At 44.3% G+C, this 25979-nt stretch overlaps 1 protein-coding gene across 1 annotated transcript in view; it reads right to left on the reverse strand.

The window, feature by feature from the left end:
- MPRIP (myosin phosphatase Rho interacting protein) overlaps window positions 1-25979 on the reverse strand; it is a gene marked incomplete in the record, with an annotated part of 257621 nt that overhangs the window by 62311 nt on the left and 169331 nt on the right. Inside the window, 7 exon segments of the mRNA XM_077449495.1 lie at window positions 4696-4734; window positions 4925-5034; window positions 5983-6072; window positions 6176-6244; window positions 12837-12893; window positions 17599-17703; window positions 20620-20755. Of these exon segments, the coding sequence (XP_077305621.1) occupies window positions 4696-4734; window positions 4925-5034; window positions 5983-6072; window positions 6176-6244; window positions 12837-12893; window positions 17599-17703; window positions 20620-20755 (606 nt within the window).

Here is a 25979-nt window from a genome sequence, read left to right on the forward strand (position 1 = left end):
ATATTGCAGCTTACAAATTCTTAGATGTGACGGCTGCATTAGTTTCCTTTTTTAGGCTTTCTTCTATTTTCATCTGGTGATCCAGCCAGGTGGTCTGTTTTTCTCCAATAGAACGTATCAGTTTACACGGATAAGAAACTACTTAAAGCGGAAGTAAACTCATCGATGTAACAGTTTAAAAAAACTGTTACGGTCCCGGCATGCCGGAAGTGCTAACTGTCACATTGGTTGTGCTCTCTAGCAAACTGTCAAACCATCTAATGGCTGGTGTCATAACAGATCACATGTGTAGCACCTCAGCAGTTGAAGATTAAACAGAGGCCAAGATGGCAGCTTCCTTGGCTGAAAACAATAGGAGGGTTTACTTCCACTTTAAAGAGGGAGTCCACCAAAAATGATTAAAAGCCAGCAGCTATAAATACTACAGCTGCTGACTTTTAATAAATGGACACTTACCTTTCCTGGGGTCCAGCGATGTCAGCAGCCGAGGCCCGACCGAGCCCTCGGCTCCTGGCGCCGCCATTCTCGGTGGGGGAATCAGGAAGTGTTGCGGCTTCACTTCCCGGTTCCCTACTGCGCATGCGCGACTCACGCAGTGCAATGGGAATGGTCTGACCGTGTGTATGCTGCATCAAACATTTGTTGTTGGACTTTCGCCAAAATGTTGGCTAGCAGGTTCTCAAATTTTTCGGCAACAAAACTTTGTTGTCGGACTTTCCAATCGTGTGTACACAAGTCCGTCGCACAAAAGTGGAAGAGGAAGAGCTCGGTCTTGTAAAGCCAGCGTTCGTAATGGAGATATCACATGACTATTGAACTTCCTTTTTATCGGCTCGCCGTACATCTTCTACGTCACTACCTTCGTAATTGTTGGCCAACATTTGTGTGATCGTGTGCATCACAGACAAGTTGGAGCCAACAACCTTCAAACAAAAATCTACGGTTTTGTTGTTGGAAAGTCCGATCGTGTGTACGGGGCATAACAGTTTTTTTGGGGGGGGATTTTTTGTTCAACAAAAAACTCACATCTCCAGTCGGAGCCACTGCACTAACAATGTGACCTTAGTACAGCAATCTCTCCCTCTGAGCTGCTGTGTCCTGACAGGGGGAACGACCCCCCTCCCCCCCGTCTGAACACTCCGATCAGCGCTCTCAGCCAATGATCCAGAGTCGGTCGGCTGCTGGTTTTTCACATGCTCATCCAACAGAAGCCGGCCAAACATACACACGGGCTGAATGTCGGGTGGTTTTTATTGAACCGGCCAATGTCTCCTGACATTTGGTCTATGTGTATGGGGCTTTATTCTGCCGATACATTTTACACTACCCTCCCTTTAGACCAGGGATATGCAATTAGCGGACCCTCCAGCTGTTGCAATACTACAAGTCCCATCATGCCTCTGCCTCTGGGTGTCATGCTTGTGGCTGTCACGAGTCTTGCTATGCCTCATGGGACTTGTAGTTTTGCAACAGCTGGAGGTCCGCTAATTGCATATCCCTGCTCTAGACAATACTGCTGTGCCTCCTGTTCTCATTCCTCCAGAATTGTGTCTCAGTAATACAGGTGGTGTGTTACTGACCAGATCACCATGCGAAAGCAGAGGTGGGGGGAAGCCAAAGAAAAGAGAACAAATGCAGCTACCGCCTCCAATAATTGGTAAGCTGCAATATAATCCATTTTTGGCTTTGGGTTTAATACCGCTTTAATCTACATTGCTAAATCCGTCTTCGATCTGAGAAAATCCGTCTCCATTTGCTGCCCAGGATTCCAGGTTTGGGGTCACAAGTACACAGAAATGTTGGTCTTCTAGACTTCTAAATGAGAAGCAGCCTGATCTGTGGCTATTTGTGTTACTATATTACGTTATTAAATGTCCCCCAGCGTAGTTCCCTGGTTCCAGTAATGTTCTCTCGCTGTGCCCTCTGCAGCCTTGATAATGCAGACTAAAGCATAGAAGGACGGTGACGCTTTACACTCTTGTGACAAATGCCCACAGTTCTGCCCTCAGGCCATCTTCCTTTCTGAATCCGACTTGAATTCAGGACATAAAAGGCCAACTGTGAGGTGTTGTAGAACAGTTGCTATATTTCTATTATAGTGTGGGTACTAACTTTTTTTTTTTTGGTTACATGACATGTAGTAGAGAACTAACAACTCTAAGCCCTTATACACACGGTCGGACATTCCGACAGAAAATATCCAATCGGACCATGTTGTCGGATAATCCGACTGTGTGGGCTCCATCGGACTGTTTCCGTCAGAATATCCGACGGACAAAGTTTTAGAGCTGGGCTATAAAATTTTCCGACAACATGATCCGATCAGACTTTGTCCGATCATTTGTAGAGAATTCCGATCGGACAAAGTGCCACGCATGCTCAGATCAAATTCCAAGACCAAAGCTATTGGCTACTAGCCTGAACGTAGTCCCGTCGTAACGAAATAACGTCATCACGTTACGTACGATCGGATTTTCCGACAACTTTGTCCGACCGTGTGTATGCAACACAAGTTTCAGACAAAATCCGTCAGACAAAATCCGACGGATTTTGTTGTCAGAATGTCTGACCGTGTGTACAAGGGCTTAGGGCTCATGTACACAGACCTACAGTATTTATGCTATGGGGCTCGTGCAACTGCTCCGTTTTGCTCCACAGCATTTCGTAAACCAAAACTAATAAAAATCTGTGTCACGGTCCTGCACATGGACTGTATTTTGCTCAGTATGTGTGTAAACGTTTGTGCTAATGTATACTGGACTGTGTGTACCTGTGCTTAGGGTTGATATGTAAACAGTATGTATCCTGCAGAGCCAACTTGGTTTACATTTTGGCCCTGAATTAGTAATTTTTGCGGCAGCAGCTTATATGCAGAACGACCTTTATAATTTAATTTAGAATGACTGAACGCTGAGGTCATTCTGCACACGAGCTGCCACCACCCCATGATTGTTCAGGGCCTGCATGTAAACAATAGGGCAGTGATTCTCAACCAGGGTTCCTCCAGAGGCTGCTTGGGGTTCCTTCAGCATTGGGCAATTTCTGCCTCTCAGATAAGTTCCCACTGACACCATTGATCTTTTAAGCCATCTGTAAGGAGGTAATTCTTCCCAATGACCACAAGTGTAAGGACCATTCTTCCCACTGACCATCACACTAATATATCATGAGTTTTAGATTTCTAATTTTTAGCAGGGGTTCCCTCAGACCGGAGAACTATTTCAAGGGTTCCTCTGTATTGAAAAGGTTGAGAAAGGCTGCAATAGGGTGTACTATCAGTGGGATCACTATACTTTACATGTTGGCCCTGAATGAGTCATTCATGTGGAGTTGGCGCATGTGCAGGATGTACGCATCTCAGTTCTTATGGATATGTACCGTATATACTCGAGTATAGGCCGACCCGAATATAAGCCGAGGCCCCCAATTTACCCCCAAAAAACTGGAAAACTTATTGACTCGTGTATAAGCCGAGGGTGAGACATGGCTGTCCATCCCTGTGTGTGTGTCCGTCCATCCCTGTGTGTCCATCCATCCCTGTGTGTGTATCCATCCATCCATCCGTGTGTGTGTGTGTGTGTGTGTGTGTATTCATCCATCCATCCATCCCTGTGTGTGTGTGTGTGTGTGTGTGTGTGTGTGTATCCATCCATCCATCCATCCCTGTGTGTGTGTGTGTGTATCCATCCATCCATCCATCCCTGTGTGTGTGTGTGTGTGTGTGTGTGTGTGTGTGTGTGTGTGTGTGTGTGTGTGTGTGTGTGTGTGTGTGTCCGTGCAGCCTTGTGTGTGTGTCCAGCCTACCTGTGTCCCAAGCCTCCGTCCCGAGCCGCCGTCGTCCCGAGCCTCCTCCGACCCGTGCCGTGCCTCCTCCGTCCCGTGCCTCCTCCGTCCCGTGCCGTGCCTCCTCCTTCCCGTGCCTCCTCCGTCCCGTGCCGTGCCTCCTCCTTCCCGTGCCTCCTCCGTCCCGTGCCGTGCCGATGGATCGCCGCTCTTCTCGGCGGCCATTCTACAATTCAAAATTCCGCCTCCGCCTGTGATAGGCGGAACACTCAATTTCCCAGCAGCCTGTGTTCCGCCTATCACGGACATCCTCTCATACTCGTCCGTAGTATGAGAATGAGCGGATGTCCGTGATAGGTGGAACACTGACTGCTGGGAAATTCAGTGTTCCGCCTATCACAGGCGGAGGCGGAGAAGGAGGCGCGGCTTTTAAATTTTAATGTCCGCCGTCTGTCTGCTCGATACGCTGATCGAGCAGTCAGACAGCGGTGACTCGAGTATAAGCCGAGGGGGCACTTTCAGCCTCAAAAAAGAGGCTGAAAATCTCGGCTTATACTCGAGTATATACGGTATATATGAGGTGTATGCCTGTATAGGAGTTCAGACAACTCTTTACGCTGCCGGCAAGACCCTGCATGAAAACAATATAGTCACGTGCAAGAGGCCTTAGACTAAACTGCTCAAAGCCCCTCTCATTGGCTGCAGTAAATCTCTGCACTGTTCGGACCCCAGGGCTGTCAACGGATCCTAGTGAACGGACCAGGCTGCCTTCCACCATGATCTGGCTGCCCCCACTCTGCCGGGCGACAGACACACTGCAAAAACTCTAGCCACAGAAGCAAAAGCATGCAGGGAATCACAGAGAATACAAACCACAAGACGTTTATACAGGAGAGAACACAGCTTTCCAACCTGGGCTTCAGCACAGACAATTTCAGAGAGAAGCCTTTCCTGCGGTTAGCATGGAAATTAAAAAGATGGAGGGATGAGAACAGGGAGAGGAGCGGGAGATTTATAAACGAATGGAGAGGAAGAGGAAGAGAGCATTATTAAAAGGCCAATATTGCGTCTGCTCAGGGCTAGAAAGGGTGTCCTCAAAGCAATGCGGCAATGGTGAGGAGACATTACTTGGGCGACTCACCTGGTGACATCAGGGGCTGTGTTGGGTCGCACATGCTTCATGATGGTCTGTATCCAGTTCCTCCGGATGCCTGAAGTCATTGCAGACAGAATGTACTCCCCTTCTTTAGTCTGAACAAAACAAATTTCAGTATTTCAATATTGCCTCATTCTCACATACTCAACCCACAGATTGTCATAAAGGTCTTTTTTTCCCTCAAGTGCAATCTTCACACACACACCCATGCAGCGCAGGAAGATATTCTGTGGGATCTAATGCCAAGGGATGACCACAAATATTCCTAAATACTTTATCAACAAGAATTTGTGAACACCTGACGATCACACCTATACAATCTTGTTGGATATGCCATTCCTAAAAACAAAAAAAACAAAAAAAGTACCCTCTTTCCCCTTCTACAGCCCCCACTCTTCTGGGAAGTCTTTCCACAATATTTTAGAGTGTGACTTTAGGAATTTGTTGCCCATTCAGCCAAAAGAATATATGTAAAGTCAGCTACTGATGTTAGATCAGACAACCTGCTTCACAAATTGGTGTTCCAGTTTATGCCGAAGGTGTTTGGTAGGGTTGAGGGCTCTGTGAAGGCCACTCCAGTTCCTCCACACCATACTCATCAAACCATGTCTTTATGGAGATGTTGGATGAGAGGTCCTGGCTCATTCCAATTCATCCCAAAGGCATTTGGTAGCGTTGAGGTCAACACACTTAAGTTCCTCCACACCAAACCATGTCTATGTTGGATGAAAAAGACATGGCTCATTCCAATTCATCCCAAAGGTGTTCAGTGGGCTGAGGTCAGGACTCACGACAGACATATTAGAACAAAACCGGTTACCCACAAGGTTGGAAGAGCACAATTGTCCAATTCATCTCTGTATGCTGTAGTACTAACAAGTGCTCTTCACCGGAACACACGAACTTGGTCATTTGGTAAAGTGTCCACATACATCTGTCCATACAATGTTTATGGAAGACAGAACTGGTGACATTTTTGGGTAAAAGACTACAGAAGATGATGTGGAAGAACAGCGTGTTATTTTAGTTATAGTGTTTCTTACATGAATTTGAAATCCATAATTCCTCTGCACTGGAAACTCCGTGACATCGTAACAAGTTGACAAGTCGATCTCCCCATCCAAGTCGGCTGCCTGTTGGCGTAAAAAATGTAAGAGGATTCCAATAAGAGGCAACGTAAGAGGATTCCGGTAACTGAGTGAGAAGACGATAGACTGGGAAGCAATGTTTACTCACCTCTTCTGCCACGGAGTCCCTATAATACCTCAGATTCTGGTCTGTCAGCACAAACCAATGCTTCTTCCACTAGAAAACATGCAGCAAAAGAATACAGAAATTAGAGATTATGCACATTAAGCAAGAACTATGGGCTAAACATAACCCAAAAAAACTGCCCAAAAATGCAGCATCACGGGTAAATCTAAATAGTGGTCTTCGATTCTATTATTATGCATTGTAATTAGCAATATTTTATCTTTAATGCCGCTATCTGGAGGTGTATGTCATCCCTTTCGTCCAGCAGGTCATTAAGGCAGCACCCTTCCTCAAATAAGTGTTGTCACCATTTGTGTCTGCCTGGCTAGAACTGCAGCATCACATGGTGATGTTACACAGGCTTTCATCAAAGCACAAAGCATGACCTCAAAACTGACACTTAAAGTGCTTGTGAACCTTTACATACCCCCATGAAGTGGCTGGCATCAAGTGATACAGAGAGATGAAAGGAATCCTCCTACGTAAGTTATACCTGTTCCTGTGCAGTCTTCCCTTCTTTACGTCGGAATACTAAATTTATAAAGCTAATCTGAGAGCTAGGAAAAAAGAGGGCAGGGAATTGAAATTACAGACCGCAGAACTCAGTAAGAAGATCTCTTAAAGCTGATTGGAGGGAAGAGACACACCCCCCACACATAGCACACAGGAACAGCGCTGAGGCTGTCAATCTGCTAGAGCTTCCTTGTGTCCCTATGTCTCTCTTGGTGTCGGGAAAACTTGTTAGAAGTGATTCATGACGATAAAGGAACGAAGCAGCAGAAGGAAATGACACTTGGTGCTCTTGATTGAGACAAGTACACATTATAGAGCTGCCTTTCGCAATGTTTTTACCCCAGAGGAACTCTTAAAATAATATTCAGGTCTCAGGGAACCCCCGGGGATTAGGCTATTCGAGATCATTGGAAAAGCACCCCTTACACAGGTGGAGATCAGTGCGAGAAATGCTCTACTTGTAGTGGTGATAAGAATGTCATCTTCACTGGCTTTACCAAGTGGTGTTGGACCAGGAACTATGAAGGTCCCATCAGATGGGAGGTCATTTAGCCACAGGTCAAAGAACCCCTAACCAACTGAGGAAGAACCCCAGGGTTCAACTGAACCCTGGTTGAAAACGGCTGCTATAGAGGGATATGCTTTGTTCATATTTCATGTCTGAGGTTTACAAATCACTTCCACAGTATACAACACCTAGACCCCATCCAGCGCTCCCCAATCTTGTCCAACTCTGCCTGCTCACACTCCCCATTCTACGCAAATAGAGATGATAGGAAATGCTAACACGAAGGAGTATTGGGGAATATAGTTTTGGCACGGCTGTTGGGTACTTAGAGGAGTATATCCCCCATCTGCCATTTTCTTCAAAGGCGGGCAGTGGAAGCATGGATAGGAACTCTGAGGATTGATTTTTAAAGAACTATGTAGATGAGCAGCACTTTAGGCATCAAAGTTACTGTATTTTCCCAAATGCTCAGAGGTTGCAGCATTTATATAATAGGGACACCACAAGCATTTAGTTGTACTTTAATGGGGAAGTTCACCTTTTAAAAAATATAATAAATGCACACTTTATTCTGGTAAAAAATTTGCATTGATTAATTTTTTTCTTAGTAGCCTGTAAAGCATTGCACCCATGATCAGCAGGCACCTGCAGACTGTCTGTGTAGCTGTCTGCCCGTACCTCCGATACAGGCAGGGAGGGGGTTGCTTAGGTCCAGGAAGATCAATGAACAATGACAGAGCTCACCAGCGCCCTCATAGTTCAATGAGAGCTACAGGCCACCCAGCTGCAATGCCTGATGGTAGTTGTAGTTCATTAATTCACAGAACACTGTGAAAGAATGACGCAGTTGTGTGGGCAGAGACACGCAGTTTTATTGCAACAGCAGGTGAGGGAAGAAGGTCCCCTGACCACTGCTACAGGGAGGTTCGGGGGGTAAGGTGGTGGATGCTAAACCTTGTACAATTTTACACCCTAAATATGGGTGTAACATGTTCACAGAGGTTAAGCATGCAACCTGAAGCGCCCCCTAGAGTGTGAGCTGCCAACCAGAGCACCCTTGTACACTGCAATATATCTCGACTATGAGAATGATCTATATTTAAATCTGGTGCCTCCTACCTCCATTTCGCACAAAAAAAAAAAAACCCTATCGGGGGTTCTAACCCTTCTTCAGTCCATCTAAAACAAGGACTTTTTTTTTTTTTTTTTTTAAGCCAACGTCGCACTTTTGTTACATAACTTCTCTGGCTGCTCAGTGGAGAAAGGACATCCAACGACTTCCACTGCTGTACTTTGCTTGCAGGTCTATAAAATAGCCACTCGAGGGAGATCTGTATTACACTGTAATTACTTAGCCTCCTTGAGCTGCTGATATTACAGCCAGCCGGCTCAACCACCTGCTTTTACAGTTCCTCAGCCACACATGTTAGTGGAGCCTTACTGGATCCTGGTAACCTACAGGAAGTGGCCAGAACCTGGGTGCAAGAAAAAAATTTAACTGAAAATAAAAATAAAAAATACGACTTGGTGTTTTTATTTTGTTTGTTTAATTGGTAGATGCGGCATCCCAGATAACTGCGGTAACATTCTTATGCGAGGTCAGCTTTAAAGTGTTTTTCATTTTTTAGTTTAGGATAAAGTGGCGAGAGATGGAATGTGTCAGGTTTTTTGTGCCCCTGCTAGGGAGATTCACCCGATTTGTCCTGGAGACTACAGTCACTGTGACTGAAAGAGGTGGGGAAAATCCAAAACGCGTGTACACAGTGCATCTGGAAAGTGCTCACAGCGCTTCACTTCTTCCACATTTTGTTATGTTACAGCTTTATTCCAAAATGGATTCAATTCCTTATTTTCCTCAATATTCTACAAACAATACCCCATAATGACAAAATGAAAGAAGCTTGTCTGAAATCTCTGCAAATTTATTAAAAGTAAAAAACAACAATCCCATGTACATAAGTATTCACAGCCTTTGCGCAATACTTTGTTGAAACACATCTGGCACCAATTACAGCCTCAACTCATTTTGAGTATGATGCTACAAGCTCGGCACATCTATTTTTGGGCAGTTCCTCCCATTCTTCTTTGCAGGACCTCTCAAGCTCCATCAGGTTGGATGGGGAGCGTCGGTGCACAGACATTTTCAGATCTCTACAGAGATGTTCAATCGGGTTCAAGTCTGAGTTCTGGTTGGGCCACTCAAGGACTTTCACAGAGTTGTCCCGTAGCCACTCCTTTGTTATTTTGGCTGTGTGCTTATGGTTATTGTCCTGTTGGAAGATAACTTTTGCCCCAGTTTGAGGTCCAGTGATCTGGAGCATGTTTTCATCAAGAATGTCTCTGTACATTGCTGCATTCCTCTGTCCCTCGATCCTGACTAGTCTCCCAGTTCCTGCCACTGAAAAATATCCCCAGAGCATGATGCTGCCACCATGCTTTACTGTAGGGATGGTATTGGCAAAGTGATGAGTGGTGCCTGGTTTCCTCCAGACATCACACTTGCCATTCAGGCCAAAGAGTTTGATCTTTGTTTCATCAGACCAGAGAATTTTGTTTCTCATGGTCTGAGAGTCCTTCAGGTGCCTTTTGGCAAACTCTGGGCAGGCTGTCATGTGTCTTTTACTGAGGAGTGGCTTCTGTCTGGCCACTCTACCATACAGGCCTGATTGGTGGAGTGCTGCAGAGATGGTTGTTCTTCTGGAAGGTTCTCCTCTCTCCACAGAGAAACGCTGGAGCTCTGTCAGAGTGACCATCGGGTTCTTGGTCACCTCCCTGACTAAGGCCCTCCTCCCCCGATCACTCAGTCCAAAGTCCTGGTGGTTCCAAACTTCTTCCATTTACAGATGATAGAGGCCGCTGTGCTCATTGGGACCTTCAATGCTGCATACATTTTTCTGTACCCTTCCCCGGATCTGTGCCTCCATACAATCCTGTCCTGGAGGTCCACAGACAGTTCTTTGGACTTCATGGCTTGGTTTGTGCTCTGACATGAACTGTTAACTGTGGGGCCTTATATAGACAGGTGTGTGCCTTTCCAAATCATGTGCAATCAACTGAATTTACCACAGGTGGACTCCAATCAAGTTGTAGAAACATCTCAAGGACGATCAGTGGAAACAGGAGGGTCCTGAGCTCAATTTTGAGTGTCATGGCAAAAACGGTGAATACTTATGTACATGGGATTTTTTATTTTTACTACATTTGCAAAGATTTCAAACTTCTTTCATGTTGCCATTATGGGGTATTGTTTGTAGAATTTTGAGAAAAATATTGAATTTAATACATTTTGGAATATGGCTGCAACATAACAAAAAAAAGTGGAAAAGTGAAGTGCTGTAAATACTTTCCGGATGCACTGTATGTATATAGGGGCTATAGGTTCCCCTAAGAATAAAACACAACTGCCTCCAAAATAGGCATTCACAGTATAAATGCATTAAATGGTGTGACTGAACAATGGGGCACTATTGAGTAAGAGAAAGAGAGGAAGCAGAGGTCACAGGATACCCAACCCCTCCAAAATAAATAGTACTGCTGCTCCTGTGCGATTAATTTACAGCAAGTGTTAAATCCATCTGTGAGCGTCTGCTTCTGTAACCAAACCCCAAGTGCTTCTCTTCCTACCCTTCTCCCGGTATCCCGCAGACCCAGGAGGGGCGCAGCTGGCAGATGAATTAGGGTCATGATGTAAGCACTCCTCCCCTGCCAACTGTGCTTGTAAACACAGCGCCTGCATAACTTTCAGCTCACATCACAACAAGCCCACTCTGCGCAGAGACGGGAGCTGATGAACAAACACTGCGGCACAGGAGAACCTATCTATCTATTGCTGCTAGCATACACCTCACAGCTCAAACAATGTAGAAAAGAAAAAGTGTACTGCCTGCTATACAGAACACCTCTATTCTTGTAAACGTTCAAAAAACAAGTCATAGATTAGAGCAGTGTTTCTCAATTCCAGTCCTCATGGCCCACTAACAGGTCATGTTTTCAGGATTTCCCTCAGATGAAACAGCTGTGGTAATTACTAAGGCAGTGAAACTGATCAAATCACTTGTGCAAAATAATGGAAAGCCTGAAAACATGACCTGTTAGTGGGCCATGAGGACTGGAATTGAGACACACTGGATTAGAGTGTCCAACTGTACAATCAATGCAGACCTCACTGAGAATTCCTTTATGGAGAAAACAAACTTGAAAACAGTTTAACATTGTAATGGGTCTGACATTCCAAATGTCAGGTAAGTTTGGAAACAGGCAGGAAACGCTGTGGAGGAGCTACAACTCCCAACAAAAGACTGCAACTTACTGAGTAATGGAATAAATCAAATGGCAGGTCCGGAAAAATCTCAGTGAGGGAATAAACCAAAGGTCAGATGGGATACATCTCAGTACTGGAATTAACCATATGCAAGGGCTGGACCAATCTCATTTCCGGAATAAACCAAAGGCCAAGGCTGGACCAATCTCAGTGCTGGAATAAACCAAAAGCCAGAGCTGGACACATCTCAGTCCTGGAATGAACTATATGCCAGGGCTGGACTAAATCTCAGTTCTGGAATAAATCAAAGGACAAGGCTGGAGAAATCTCAGTAATGGAATACACCAAAGGTCAAGCTGGACAAATCTCAGTACTGGAATATATCCCCTTTCACACTGGGGCATTTTTCAGGCACTTTAGCGTTAAAAAAAGCACCTGTAAAGCTCATCTGCAGTCCCAATGTGAAAGCCCAAGTGCTTTAAAAGCCCTTTCACAATGTCAGCGCCCGGAAAACGCTTGTAAAGCGCCACTTAAACTAGCAGCGCTTTACCAGCGTTTTTCAAGCGTTATTGGGGCGCTTTTAACCCCTGCTAGTGGCCAAATAAAGGGTTAAAAGCGCCCACAAAACACTGCTGCCAATAGCGCTTTTCAGGCGCTTCCCATTGATTTCAATGGGAAGGGGCGCTTTAGGAGCGTTGTATTCACCGCTCCAAAAGCGCTGCAAAGAAGCTGCTTGCAGGACTTTTGACGCCCTGCCAGCGCAGCGCCTCAGTGTGAAAGCACTCGGGCTTCACATTGGGATTGCAGTTGCGGCTTCTTACAAGCGCTTTACAGGCGCTTTTTTTAACGCTAAAGCGCCTGAAAAACGCTCCAGTGAGAAAGGGATCTCAGTGCGAAAGCACTCGGGCTTTTACATTGGGATTGCAGTTGCAGCTTCTTTCAAGCGCTTTTTTTTAATGCTAAAGCGCCTAAAAAAACGCCCGAAAAATGCCCAAGTGTGAAAGGGGTCTAAAGCCAGAACTCTCTGACCCACCTGACTTTTGGAATTAACCAAAAGTCAGGTGGGTCAAATCTCAGGACTGAAATAAATCTAAGGCCAGAGCTGGACACATCGCAGCCCTGGAATGAACCACATGCAAAGGCTGGACCAAGCTGAGTTCTGGAATAAACCAAAGGCCAGGGCTAGACAAAACTTAATTCAGATAGATGCGAATCACAAGGACTGGACAAATCACAGGAGTTCCGAGGCTTCTAATGTTATGCAACTTTTCACCCCTGTCAGACACAATGCACCATGTGCATGGGAAGTTCCATCGCCTAACCCGGCCTTTCTTTGAACCTACCAGTGGAGTTCCACTCACCTGCCCATCCGGGTACTGTTTGGTCAACCAGCCCTTCTTGAAGTTCAGGAGGTCCGGCTGCAGGAAAAAAAAATTAAACAGCAGTTATCTTCTATTATAGCGGCTCAGACACATTTTCACAGAACATTACTAAGTCCTTGTCTTTTTTTTTCTTATCTAATAATTATAATGTGTAATGAAAAGTGACAAATACATCACTAGACACATACACTTAGGGATCTATAGCAAGACTAACTTGAAGAGAAAGAAAATTGAATTGTCTGTCGCTGGAAGATCTATCACTTGGCGTGCATAATGCATTAAAGCATTTCTAGAAGGGCTTTCTAATCCGGTGTAACAGACTCGCAGCCATACTGCAGAGGGGCCCTTTCCTCCTGGTGTCTAAAACTACAAACCTTTTCTCTTCTCTCCAGCTTCATAGCTGGATGGTAATTGTCTACCCCGCTGAGTGCGCGAGGGTCACTGCAGCTTCTTATACACTGATGCCAGTCATATGACCGGACCACCAGAATAACTCCCCTTTCCACAAAGTACCAAAAATACATTAAGGATCGAGCAGGGGGGGCTACAGAAATCAGGAGAATTTGTTTTCGCCATCCGTTAACCCCTGATGAAGTTTGGGTTTGAGTCAGGTTTCCAATTTAAATTAAGACGGGGTCCGAATGCAGAGACATCTCTAAAGGCGCCTGTGAGCGCAGCGTGCCAGCTATTTGTGAGACAGGGGTCCTGCCGTTCTGAGCTCGACGTGCCAAACATATCTGCACATAAAGACCGAAGCCCCTCGCCAAACAAAGCGTCCCATCCATTCTCTGCCTATTCCAACACGAGACACAATGTGACATTCTGAGAACAGCTGCCAATGCCGGCAACCTGAGAAGACATTGCAGCGATTCCTAGGAGAGGTGTCAGAAGGCATCTTATCGGCTACAATGCCGCTACTTTGTGCTTTCTCTTAACTATGCAGGCCACAAACCAGACTTAAACCAAGACATGTGTCAAAAAGTGCCACCTCTGAAAGGTCGTGTCTTTGACTGACCTGGTCGGAACTTTTTCCATGTGAATGATTACACGACTATCGGTGGCTGGAGTTTATATGGTGATAAAATGGACGACACTGACAAGAAAATTACTGCTGTACATATTTAAAACTGATTGGGGATATCTGTGTGGCTCACCATTATTAAAAGGGGTTGTAAACCCTCAAGGTTTTTCAAGGTTTAATGCATTCTCTGCATGAAGGTGAAAAACCTCCTGTGATGCAGCAGGCCCCCATAGCCCCCTTTTACTTACTTAAACCCGGTCTTTCCAGCGACAGGGAAGAGCACACCACCTCCATTCGGTGTGTCGGGTCCAGATTGGCTAGATTGATAGCAGTGCAACCATTGGTTCCCGCTGCTCTGAATCTAATCCAATGACGTGGGAGCTGGGGGATGGAGCAGAGTTCTGCTGTCTATGTCAATAGACGCAGCCGCAGGACACGGGAGCATGCCCACACGAGTGTCCCAAAAGAGAGTGGTTCTCCAACAGGGCACTCGAGAAGGGGAGGAGCCAGGAGCGCTGCTGAGGGACCCCAGAAGGAGGAGGATCGGGGCCCCTCTGTGCAAAACCAACTGCAAAGAGGTAAGTATAGTTTATTATAGTGTTATGGCAATATTGTAGTTGTCCTTTTTGGCCACAAGATGGCAGTATGAATAGTTTCCAGAATGGACCATGCTTTAAACAATGCGTCTGTGTCTCTGCAAACGTGATTGTATTAAGTATAATGCCATCAGCTGTGATGGATTGAGATCTACTTTTGTTTGTATCCAATTATCACACTCTGCTCATTTCCTGGTTGAACCTATAGCAGCGCTTCTCTGCTCTGCCAGTAGCCTATTTAGAATGTCAGTGCAGGCGTGTGGGCGTACCCCAGATGATGTCAGTTGTTGACGAAACGATCGTCGGGTAGTCACGCCCACACGCTCTGCACATGTGTGATCACTTTTTAAATGTCTGTATACCGGACTTTTTTACTTGCTGTTTTTATGCTAATTGGAGACTTGTGGAAACTCCCAAACAGCATTGTATCATTTACTCCAATAAACCTTCTTGAGGAGACAATATTACACTATTTGGAGTATTATATATCTTTTTGCAAGATTTGCACAATCTTTTCAACACTTGGGATACTTACCGTGATTGAAAGACCGTCTAGGACACATAGGTTATTGACAAGAGATGCCTGGGAGATCAAGGATGCCCAGGAACTCTGGAATTCATTGCTGGGGACCTGTGATCTAATTCGCGCTTTGACCTCCCTGAGTGGGGGGGGGTCACTGGTGGTCTGATAAGGCTTCATTTTACTAGAGGTAACGGGTATCACGAGGTCAAGCAATCACACCAAGTTACATATTCATATGAAGAGTTCTTAGTCACTTTTATGGACTTTTTTTTTTTTTTTTTAAGATTAACTATATATATTTTTTTCACTATTTTGTGCACTTTATTATGGTCTTGTATATTCTTCAGTTTTGCCTGATATGTAAATATTATTTATTGGAAATCTTTAGCATTTTCTTGTTTTATATGCGATTTATGCAAGTTTTTGGCAGTATTTAACATTTTTTTGTTTATATGTGATTTATGGTAGCACTGTTCGATTGTGACGATTGTTTGATATTCTCATTGTGTGTGCCAGGCATAACTTTGGGCACAATAAGCTTACCTGAGTTAAAACGGATTTAACATTCCATTTCCCCCAAAGCCAAATGACGTAATGTTTGCTTTCTTCTTTTTTCCACAAATGTTCTGGTTTACACCTCCCTCTCCTAGCCATTCACAAAACACACAACCCAGGCTTCCTTTTATGAATGGCTGGGGGGGGGGGGGGGGGGTGGGGGGAAGAGATGTGACCATAATGCTGGGGGTCTATGAGACCTGTAGAGTTTACATCTAAAATCACAGCCTGGAGCTTTGGGTAGAAGAGTGCTGGAGCCTACTGGAAAGATTAGGATAAGTAATACACCTTATCCCTTCACCCCTAGACTAAACAAGCATTTATTCCTTGCAGTACAGAGCGGCCCACTACTACAAAAGTAAATGCTGTCCTGAACTTCAGCTTTAAAGTGTATGTCTGGCCAAAATAAAACAAATTAGTACATCCCCACAATACACACATTTCATCATGTTTTTTTTCCCCCCACTTTTAGCCTGGGTTCACACTGGTGCAATGCAGAAACCGCATGCGATTCGTACCGCATTCCTGTGCACATCACATGCGATCTCTGTGCAGTGCAATTTCAGACGTACGTTTTGTATGGCTGAAATTGCATCCACACCAAAATGGTACAGGACCCTTTTTTTTCTCTGCACCTAAATCACATGGATGTTCACACCCATGTGATGCGATTCTAACAAATGTTTTGAGGTGTTGTTAACATTGACACCTGAAACAGATTGCATGGACGTTGTGCGATTGCAATGCAGGAAACGCAGAGGATTCGCTGCGTTTCCTGCATCGCACAAGTGTGAACCAGGGGCAACTGAAAATTACCTGGTGATCCTTTAAACAATTAGCAAGCTCCTAACTTCCTGTACGGAGTCAATAATGCTGCTTCTGCTGCACTGAAAGCAGGGTTGTCAGCCCCGAGTACAATATTAGGGTGCTCTGTAGTCTAGCAGGGGAGGACTGCATAGGGCTGACCAACACTACTTGGGATTTCAGTGCAGCAGTGGTGCCATATTGGCAGCTCAAACCGAAAAGTAGCAGCTTACAGGATTTCTGGTAGATCAACATTTAATAATGGGATAAATCATGAGGAAATGTGCCAGTTTTGTAGAGATGTAATATATATTTTTTTTATTTTGCCCTGTAATGCCCCTGTAATGTAACAACCTTAACTTTGCTTACTTGGCACCTAAACTCCCCTCCTGCCCAGACCGATTTTCAGCTTTTATCGCTGTCACTCTTTGAATGACAATGGCGCGGTCATACAACACTGTACCCAAATAAAATTTTGTTTCCCACAAGTAGAGCTTTCTTTTGGTAGTATTTGATCACCTCTGGGTTTTTTTTATTTGTTGTTAAAAAATTTAAAAAAGACAGAATAAAAAAAAAATACAAAACCATTTTATATTTTATTAAAATTTTTTGCAAACAGGTAGCTTTTCTCCTTCATTGATGTACGCTGATGAGGATGCACTAATGAGCACTGATAGGCTGCACTGATGGGCACTAATAGGCGGCACTGGTGGGCACCGATAGGCGTCACTGATGAGGCACCACTGGTGGGCATTGATAGGCGGCACAGATTGCTGGCACTTACATACTGTGAGTACTGATTCGTGGCACTGGCAGGCGGTACTGGGGGGCACACGAGGCTCTTCCTCTTCGTGACTCATGTCCCTGCAAACAGAAGCCGGTGATCGGCTTTTCTTCTCCTCACGCTGTCAGCTTGAGAAGAAAAAAAAGCGATTACCGATCCTCTGTTTACATCACGTGATCAGCTGTCATTGGCTGACAGCTGATCATAAGGTATGGGGCCGGGATCGGCCCCTTACTCGGATCTGTGATCACCCGAGTCCCCTTCAGGGGGGCGTGGCGAGCCTGCAAAGGGGAGGGCGTACTCCCGGAAAAGCAGATCCGCACTGCAGCCGTCATTTGGCTATAGTGCGGATTTGAAGCAGTTAAAAAGGATTAGAATTTCATTTTACTGGATAAAACCATTTCTGCTTCTAGAGTCCTAAGACTGAAAAACTGCAGAGTCGGCACTTTTTGCCTTACCGTCATGGAGGACTCTGTAGACCTGCGATCCAGGGATTTTGCTCTTCGATATGACGACATATGAGAGGCAGAAACATCTGGAATGGAGGACACCCCGGCCTCATCCTGTTTACAAAGATAGAGATAAAACTTGTGTTATGTGAGTGCAAATACAGGCCTGCACCTATAAAACGGAATCTGGGGATCTTTGTCCTCTTGTAAAATGAAGCTTTCGAACAAAACTAGCCTCACATGTATTATTTCATGTTTCGTATATGAGGTGTAACTGCACCACAATACTCCACCGACAATGCCTACATCATATTCCACCATGCAAGGTCAGCACCTGTATCCTGAACCAAGATGCTGGGCCAGGCATGAAGCAGGCACGCCTGCAATGTAAAATCCAAACAGAGTGTATATAGGTTGTCTCACACAGATCAGTTCCCCTGCTTCATTCTCCCACCCTGTGGCTTGGCAGAAAGTTACACCGAACAGTCTTCAGTGACTGATGACTGGGGGAGGGGAGACAATGGAAATGCTTTCTCTTGGCTTTAGCAAAAGGATGACAAATTCTTCAATGGCAACAATTTATCCACAAGCTAACTTGCCATGATTACACATACTGTACGTCTCTTCCTGGCTATATCCAAAAGGTGAGCACAAATATTTTTAGGTGCTGGAAACATGCTCTGCTGCCCAGTTTTCTTTTCTTCTGTTACATCATTCTCCCAAGGTGCTCCTATGAGGCCTAGGCACGTCCTTAAAACACTGCCTACGAATCATAAAGTTATAATTCTGCTCTATATTGGGACACGTCAGGAATTTACTAATGCTAACTCGTAAAGTTACCCATAGGTCTTAAAGTCATGGTTGTCAAGGAAAACATCAAAACAAACCATGTCTCAGAACCTAAATATCAAATGCAGCATCATCAACATCTACTGAATAAAACAATATCTCCTTACATTACCAAAGAAATGTATTTTGCACCACCACCCAATGCTCAACAACTGTACCTCTGCTCCATAGATACTTTAAAGTGGTTGTAAACCCTTACAACCAACTTCGACCTACAGGTAAGCCTAGATTAAGTCTTACCTGTAGGTCCAAGAAATATCTCTTACACCTACACGGTTTAGGAGATATTTGCCGAAATACAGGCACCGCTGTCTACAGTCAACGGCGATATGGCGGGAGTGGCAGCTCCCGTGCGCATGCGCGAGAGTGACGTCATCGCGGCTTTGCCGTATGACAGCGGCGGAGCAGCGAGACCCACTGAGAAGATGGATGCGCCGGACTACAGGGGACAGCGGTGACTTCGCTGGCTCCTGTGTCAGGTAAGTGACACATAATGGACTACTATGTTCATGCATAGTAGTCCATTATGCTTTACCTTTGCAGGGAATGAAAGAGGAAGTAAACTCATCAGGGTTTACTTCCTCTTTAACACACAATGCTGATTTACCTCTAAACTGCTGCCACTTTAAAAGTTGTACCATATAACCCAAATACATTTTCTCCCATATAATAGAGAAACTAGCAGCGCTATCTTACATAAATCAATCAGCGATATAAAACAAAATGTAAAATTCCAAAGAAATTTGCCATAACAAGAAAGAAAAAACACCTGGTGTTATCCTTGTGTAGAAGAGTGTATATATACACACAAATAGAAGTCCACTGTTTACCTGCAGAAAGTCATGATGACGAAACATGTCGGGGCATGGCTGTATGGCAAGTGACGGTGGTGAGATGGAGTAGCGGTCGGGTGAGACGCCAATTCCATCTTCCCGGCTATGCTTGTCCTGTCAATATTAGTGACTTTATGCAGTGTTAAGGCTATAAAGATTTATATTAAAGTCCACTGTTTAATAGTCTTGATGGGCCCTGTGAGAATATTCTCAACGTGCAATCTTCACACCACGTGCTCAAGTGTCACCTGCTGCCAGTAGGACACTCACTCACTGGATTATGTTGCCTCATATTCTCATATTTGGCATTATGCACATCATCTCTTTAATAGATCCACTCCACCATCGGGACTCTCCAGACCAGCTTACCAATATATAACAATTTATTGTTCATTTATAAGAATTTTGCTCATAAAAAAGGGTAAAAAACAGGAGGTACCCCAATTGTGTAGTATGTTAAAGCAACATTTATTTCCCAATATGCACTCACTAGCCAATAAATCACTATAGCCTTAACACTGCATAAAGTCACTGCAGTGACTGGACAAGCATAGCCAGGAAGTTGGAATCAGTGTCTTACCCGACCGCTCCTCTATAACACCTTCACTGCCGGAGCGTCACTTCTGGTAGACTGTATTGCGGTCACTTCCAAATGCCATACAGCCAGGACTAACGCGTTTTGTCATCACACCTTTGTCCAGGGAAAAACAGTGCACTATTCATATGTGCGTGTGTGTATATATATATATATATATATATATATATATATACACATACACACACGATTGACACCGGGTGTTTCTCTTATGTTATTACAAATTTCTTTGGACCTTTACATTTTTTTATTTCACTGATTCTTGTAAGATAGCGCAGCTATTTTCTCTATTATATGGGATAAAGCGTATTCAGATATCTCCTTACAACCTTCCTGTTTACGGACAAATTCCCTCTTGCAGCTTTTAATATCCAACCTCATAAATGCTCTTTTGGCTTAAAAATCCCAAGAGAGGATTTGCAAGTTTGGTTACCAAAAGCTAGTAGAGGGAAGATGGTCTACAAAATTTTGTTGAAGGCCTTCCAAGAAGAGTGGAGGCTGTTATGGTTCCAAAATTTGGGAGCAGACTCTCTTCATATTCATGCCTGTGGTTTTGGCAAGGGATGCTCATTTAAATGTAATGGTCAATTGTACAAAAACTTGCTGCGAGGCACAGATATCCATACTGCATAGATGGCTAGTCATATAATGCAACCAATGCCAGCCTTCATTTTGGGCAAGCAAGCCGCTACCTTGGTTTGGTTTGCCATGTGTTACTCCAAAATGAACCACTAAAAATCACAATAACATTACCCTTTTCCTGGGAAAGGTGCGCTTTTCGCTGCGCCCCTGTCGAGCCTCACTGGTCGGAGCTGCGGAACAATTGGTCTCCATGTGTTCTGGCTTCTCGATATCCAGAGCTTCAAACTTCTCAATAACCAGAGAGCGCCTAGAAGAAGGGGACAAGAGAGAAGGAGGAGAGGACATAAGAGGCAGAGCACACCCTTCAGAAGATGGACAGGCATAACTGAACAATACAACATACAAAAAAGAAAATATAGAACCATCACCTCCATATCAGCATCCCCAGAAACTCGGCACACTATAGTTAAGCAGCACCAACAAATAAATTCAGCTCTGTTTTCTTTGAAGCCGGTTCTTCAAGATAGAGGGGGCTCTCTATATGTTGGGTTCCGGTACTGCGTTGTGTCCTTGTACTGAACCACCATTAACACCATCACTTCAGTCCCTGTGAAGCCTCGTATTTACAATGCAAGGAGATACAACTAATGACAATCACCCAGATCTCACCTCACCTGCAGAGTAAGGCAAAGGGCTGAAAGTCTTGCCTTTTCCATCCTCAGATGCCAGGAAAAAGCTATGCCCTAATGCTCCCAGAGTAGACCTGCCATTGGTCTTCACTAAAGCTGGCCATACACGGTAAGGGCACGTTTACACTTGCTTCAAAAAGTGGCATTTGGCACACTTTTTTAAAGCACTCTGAATACCAATCAAAGCATTGGTCACTAAATAAAATGGTAAGCTTACAGTCCTGTTCAAACGTTGCACTTGTTTTGCTTCCTTTCGTTTAGGAGACATTTACAGTACCTACAGGTAGGCCTTATTATAGGCTTACCTGTAGGTACAATTAAAGAGGAAGACTTTACTTCCCTCTTTAAAGTGTTAACACCCCCTCCCAAAAAAAAAAAAATCATGTTCCTTTAAAACATGTTATACAGCACAGTGCTTGTACTGTGTATTTTAGCCTCCTCTATCACCTGAAATACCTGGCTGATCCTGACAGTTTCTACCCTCCCCCTCTGTACACTGACCACGATACATCAGGGCTCCTGAGCCCTGACACCATTGTCAGTGTACGTGCCTCCATCATACGTTGCTATCTGCAGCTCTCCTGTGTCTCCTCTGTACTCCCCCTCCCTGCCAGTCATCTCTTACTATCACCGATTTGCTCCTCTCCCCACTGCTTCAAAACGAACTGATCTGTATATCATCCCCCCGTCACATAAAAATCATACAATTTATCAATATATATATATATATATATATATATATATATATATATATATATATATATTTATTTATTTATTTCTACCCGTTTTAACAGTGTCTTCCAGAGATCACATGACTCCAGGCTCTCTGCTCCTCCCTGGCTGACGTCAGCAGGGGAATCTCGGTGCCGCCCACTAGAGATATCAATCGGGGAGAGCCAAGAGCCTGGAGTCATCTTATCGCTGGAAGACACTGTTAAAACAGGTAAAAAAATTTTTTTTTTTTTTTTTTAAAGCACAGGCTCTAGGATGCAGCTTTTTATCTGGCAGAAGGATAACCACTTTAGTTTGTGTTAAAGTTGAAGCAAGTGAAAATGAGCCCTTAGAATTTGACAAAAGAAACCGCATTGAAAATTGTCAGCCGAACAGTTTCTACAGTCAAGCAGCTGCAGTCAATGTTCAGGTATTCTAACACTAGTGCTAGCAAATTATTAAACCAGCCATTTAATATCAAAATAGCAGCTTTGGGTAAATTGATCCCTTTGAAATCAGACCTTTTCTGAAAGCAATGTAAAAAAGAAAAAAAAAAAAAAAAAAAAAAAAAAAAAACCTTCCGAAATGATTTCGCCATTGAGAACGCCAAACTTATGAGACAGCCCAGGCTTTCTGGTCTGTCAGTCATCCTGGTTTGTCATTTCAGCAACTCTGGTATGGCATTCCTCCATTCGGATTTAAACGACTGTTTTATTGGTTGATGCCGCTTACTTTTTAACCACACTATCCATAATCAGCCTTCACCTTTACAACAAAACGCAGAGCCTTAACTTTACTAGACACAACTGATGAATGCATCTATCTTTCAAGAACAATAAATAATAAATCAACATCATAAAATATACATAAAGATGGAAGCGAACTCCCTAAGCTAGCTAACATCAAACAAACTGGATTCTTTTATCTGCAGCTTTTCCTATTGATGCAAACAGCTTTTTCTTAAAGTGACCTGGCCATAAAGTATAGGCTGCCATGCTGTAGGTGGCACGGTACCATGAGAACACAGGCCTTTGGCAATCTCATTGGAACGTAGGGACCTAATCGGCTGCTTTCTCAGGTATATCGGCTCACCCATCAGAGTGGGCATCTACCTCGGCTGTTGGTGACAGGTTCACTTAAATGAAAATGCTGCAGTTTGCATCTTGCTATGTACAATAAACATTTCTTCATAGGAAGAAAAAAAAAGATGAAAAGACAAATATCGAGCAGGGTAACGTCTTATATCAGAAATCCTTTAGAATCTAGAGGGCCAAAGATGGCAATTTTCTGATTATAATGTGCTGCATCCATTGAGTCAATTAACATGAACAAAATTGGAGGTCATAGCGTACATCCTCCAATACACAGGCAGCCGGGGTAGAAGAAGGAACTTCTCTGTGTGGGGGCAAATTTTTTAGGGCATTGGTGCTCAACCTGTGGCCCTCCAACTGTTGCGGAACTCCTTTGGGAGTCATGCTAGTAACAGTCAGAGGCTTGCTGTCTTCTGAAGAGTCCAAAATCTGAACCCATGCAGTCCCATGTACATGAACCTTTGTTTTGCTTCAGGTGTTCATCCATTAAACATTTTTGAGGTATATTTGGGCATCAGAAACATAATAGGAAGTTGTGATGAGTTGGTTAAAGAACAACATTACAATAACCCCTAAAATTAAAACTTAAAGACGGAGCTCCAGGCTCCCCCCAAACAACTACAGTCAGCAGCTACAAATACTGTAGCTGCTGACTTTTAATTCTATTTATAGTAGGGCACCTACCTGTCCAGGCATCCAGCAGTGTCCTCACCCGAGTCAATTCTTCAATCAGCTATTGAGTGCTGGCACCACCATCTTGACTAAGGGAAACCGTCAGTGAAGCCTTGCAGCTCCACAATCAGTTTTCTACTGCACTGCGCTTTGTCAATGGGCTGCAGTCGCCTGGGAACTGTGAAGTGTCCCAGAAGGCTGCAGGGGAAGGAGGGGGTGAACTTCTGGCTCAGTTTGCATGCCGGAAGTGGGAGTGGGTACCTGTGAAAACCAGGTACCCCCCAAAAAAGATGCCAAATGGGGGAGGGGGGTGGGGAGAAGGCAGACAATCAGAGCTTCCTCTTTTGGAAGGAGCTACACTTTAACCTACATCTAAAGCCAAAACTTCTAATCCCAGAGACACCACAGGAAGGAACACAAAACACGAAGAGAAATCTCTTGTTCAATAGTGGTCACCGGACTAGGTATTCCGATTGGAAGATTTCACTGACCTCCTGTTTCAGCAATAACTATGACATTTTTTGATTGGTCCTGGTACCAGGAAAACACTATAGTGGTAATTTCCCAGCTATGACACAAGCAGCAATAAGAACCCGATAGGGGTTATATGCTTCTAAGGCTAAAAAAATAAATGTTGGCTTTATATTCATTATACCACTAAGGTTACATTCATACAGGCGATTAAGGCTGGTGCAAATTGTAGCAGCAGTTCATGCTGTGGCTCCCAGTGGATAGGTGTGGCTGCCAGCCCCATTCACTGTAATGACAGGCTACCAGCGGCCACAGTTATTCGCGGCTCTCTGCACAGCCAGTGATCACCATAGTTAATTACTGGCTATGCAGAGAGCCACGAACAGGTAGGTGCAGCAACTAGTGACCTGTCATAGTGAACAGGGCCGGGGGCTGCACCAAGCCGCTGGGAGCCACAGCAGAAATCTTTGAATCCTGCCACTACAATTTGCACCAGCCCCAATCACTGGTGCGAACGAAGCCAAAAAAATGATCCCCAAAACTAAATCTGAAGTTTAATCTGCTAACATTTTGCCTTTCCTACTTCCTCTCTCTACCTCATTAACAGACATCAGTTTTACATAAAACCTAAACTTTTTTTTCTTTTTAACATACCTCATTTTATATCTAGTCATCATGGGTATATGAACTTCTCTAGGCAGGAAGGGGTTGGTTGTGTGCTGTACATAGATTCCTGAAAAATCCTTTCAAGAACACTCCTAATGCAAGCAGTGGGCTGGCGCTTTGGAGGAGTTATACAAATATCAAAATGTAGATATCCTGAAATCCAATGATCAAAAATGGTCCGCTAGGACAGTAAAGCTTGGGGGGGGGGGGGGATGTATTCATTAGCCTTCTATATTGTCAAAGTCATACAGTGCCTTGCGAAAGTATTCGGCCCCCTTGAACTTTTCAACCTTTTGCCACATTTCAGGCTTCAAACATAAAGATATAACATTTTTATTTTTTGTGAAGAATCACCAACAAGTGGGACACAATAGTGAAGTGGAACGAAATCTATTGGATTTTTGAAACTTTTTTTAACTAATACAAAAATGAAAAGTGGGGCGTGCAAAATTATTCGGCCCCCTTGCGTTAATACTTTGTAGAGCCACCTTTTGCTGCGATTACAGCTGCAAGTCGCTTGGGGTATGTCTCTATCAGTTTTGCACATCGAGAGACTGAAATTCTTGCCCATTCTTCCTTGCAAAACAGCTCGAGCTCAGTGAGGTTGGATGGAGAGCGTTTGTGAACAGCAGTTTTCAGCTCTTTCCACAGATTCTCGATTGGATTCAGGTCTGGACTTTGACTTGGCCATTCTAACACCTGGATACGTTTATTTGTGAACCATTCCTTTGTAGATTTTGCTGTATGTTTGGGATCATTGTCTTGTTGGAAGATAAATCTCCGTCCCAGTTTCAGGTCTTTTGCAGACTCCAACAGGTTTTCATCCAGCATGGTCCTGTATTTGGCTGCATCCATCTTCCCCTCAATTTTAACCATCTTCCTTGTCCCTGCTGAAGAAAAGCAGGCCCAAACCATGATGCTGCCACCACCATGTTTGACAGTGGGGATGGTGTGTTGAGGGTGATGAGCTGTGTTGCTTTTACGCCAAACATATCGTTTTGCATTGTGGGCAAAAAGTTCGATTTTGGTTTCATCTGACCAGAGCACCTTCTTCCACATGTTTGGTGTGTCTCCCAGGTGGCTTGTGGCAAACTTTAGACGAGACTTTTTATGGATATATTTGAGAAATGGCTTTCTTCTTGCCACTCTTCCATAAAGGCCAGATTTGTGCAGTGTACGACTGATTGTTGTCCTATGGACAGACTCTCCCACCTCAGCTGTAGTTCTCTGC

This window comes from Lithobates pipiens, unplaced genomic scaffold (assembly GCF_037356315.1).
Source record: "Lithobates pipiens isolate NorthernLeopardFrog02 unplaced genomic scaffold, aLitPip1_a1.2 Scaffold_22, whole genome shotgun sequence".
Classification (NCBI taxonomy): Eukaryota; Metazoa; Chordata; class Amphibia; order Anura; family Ranidae; genus Lithobates; species Lithobates pipiens.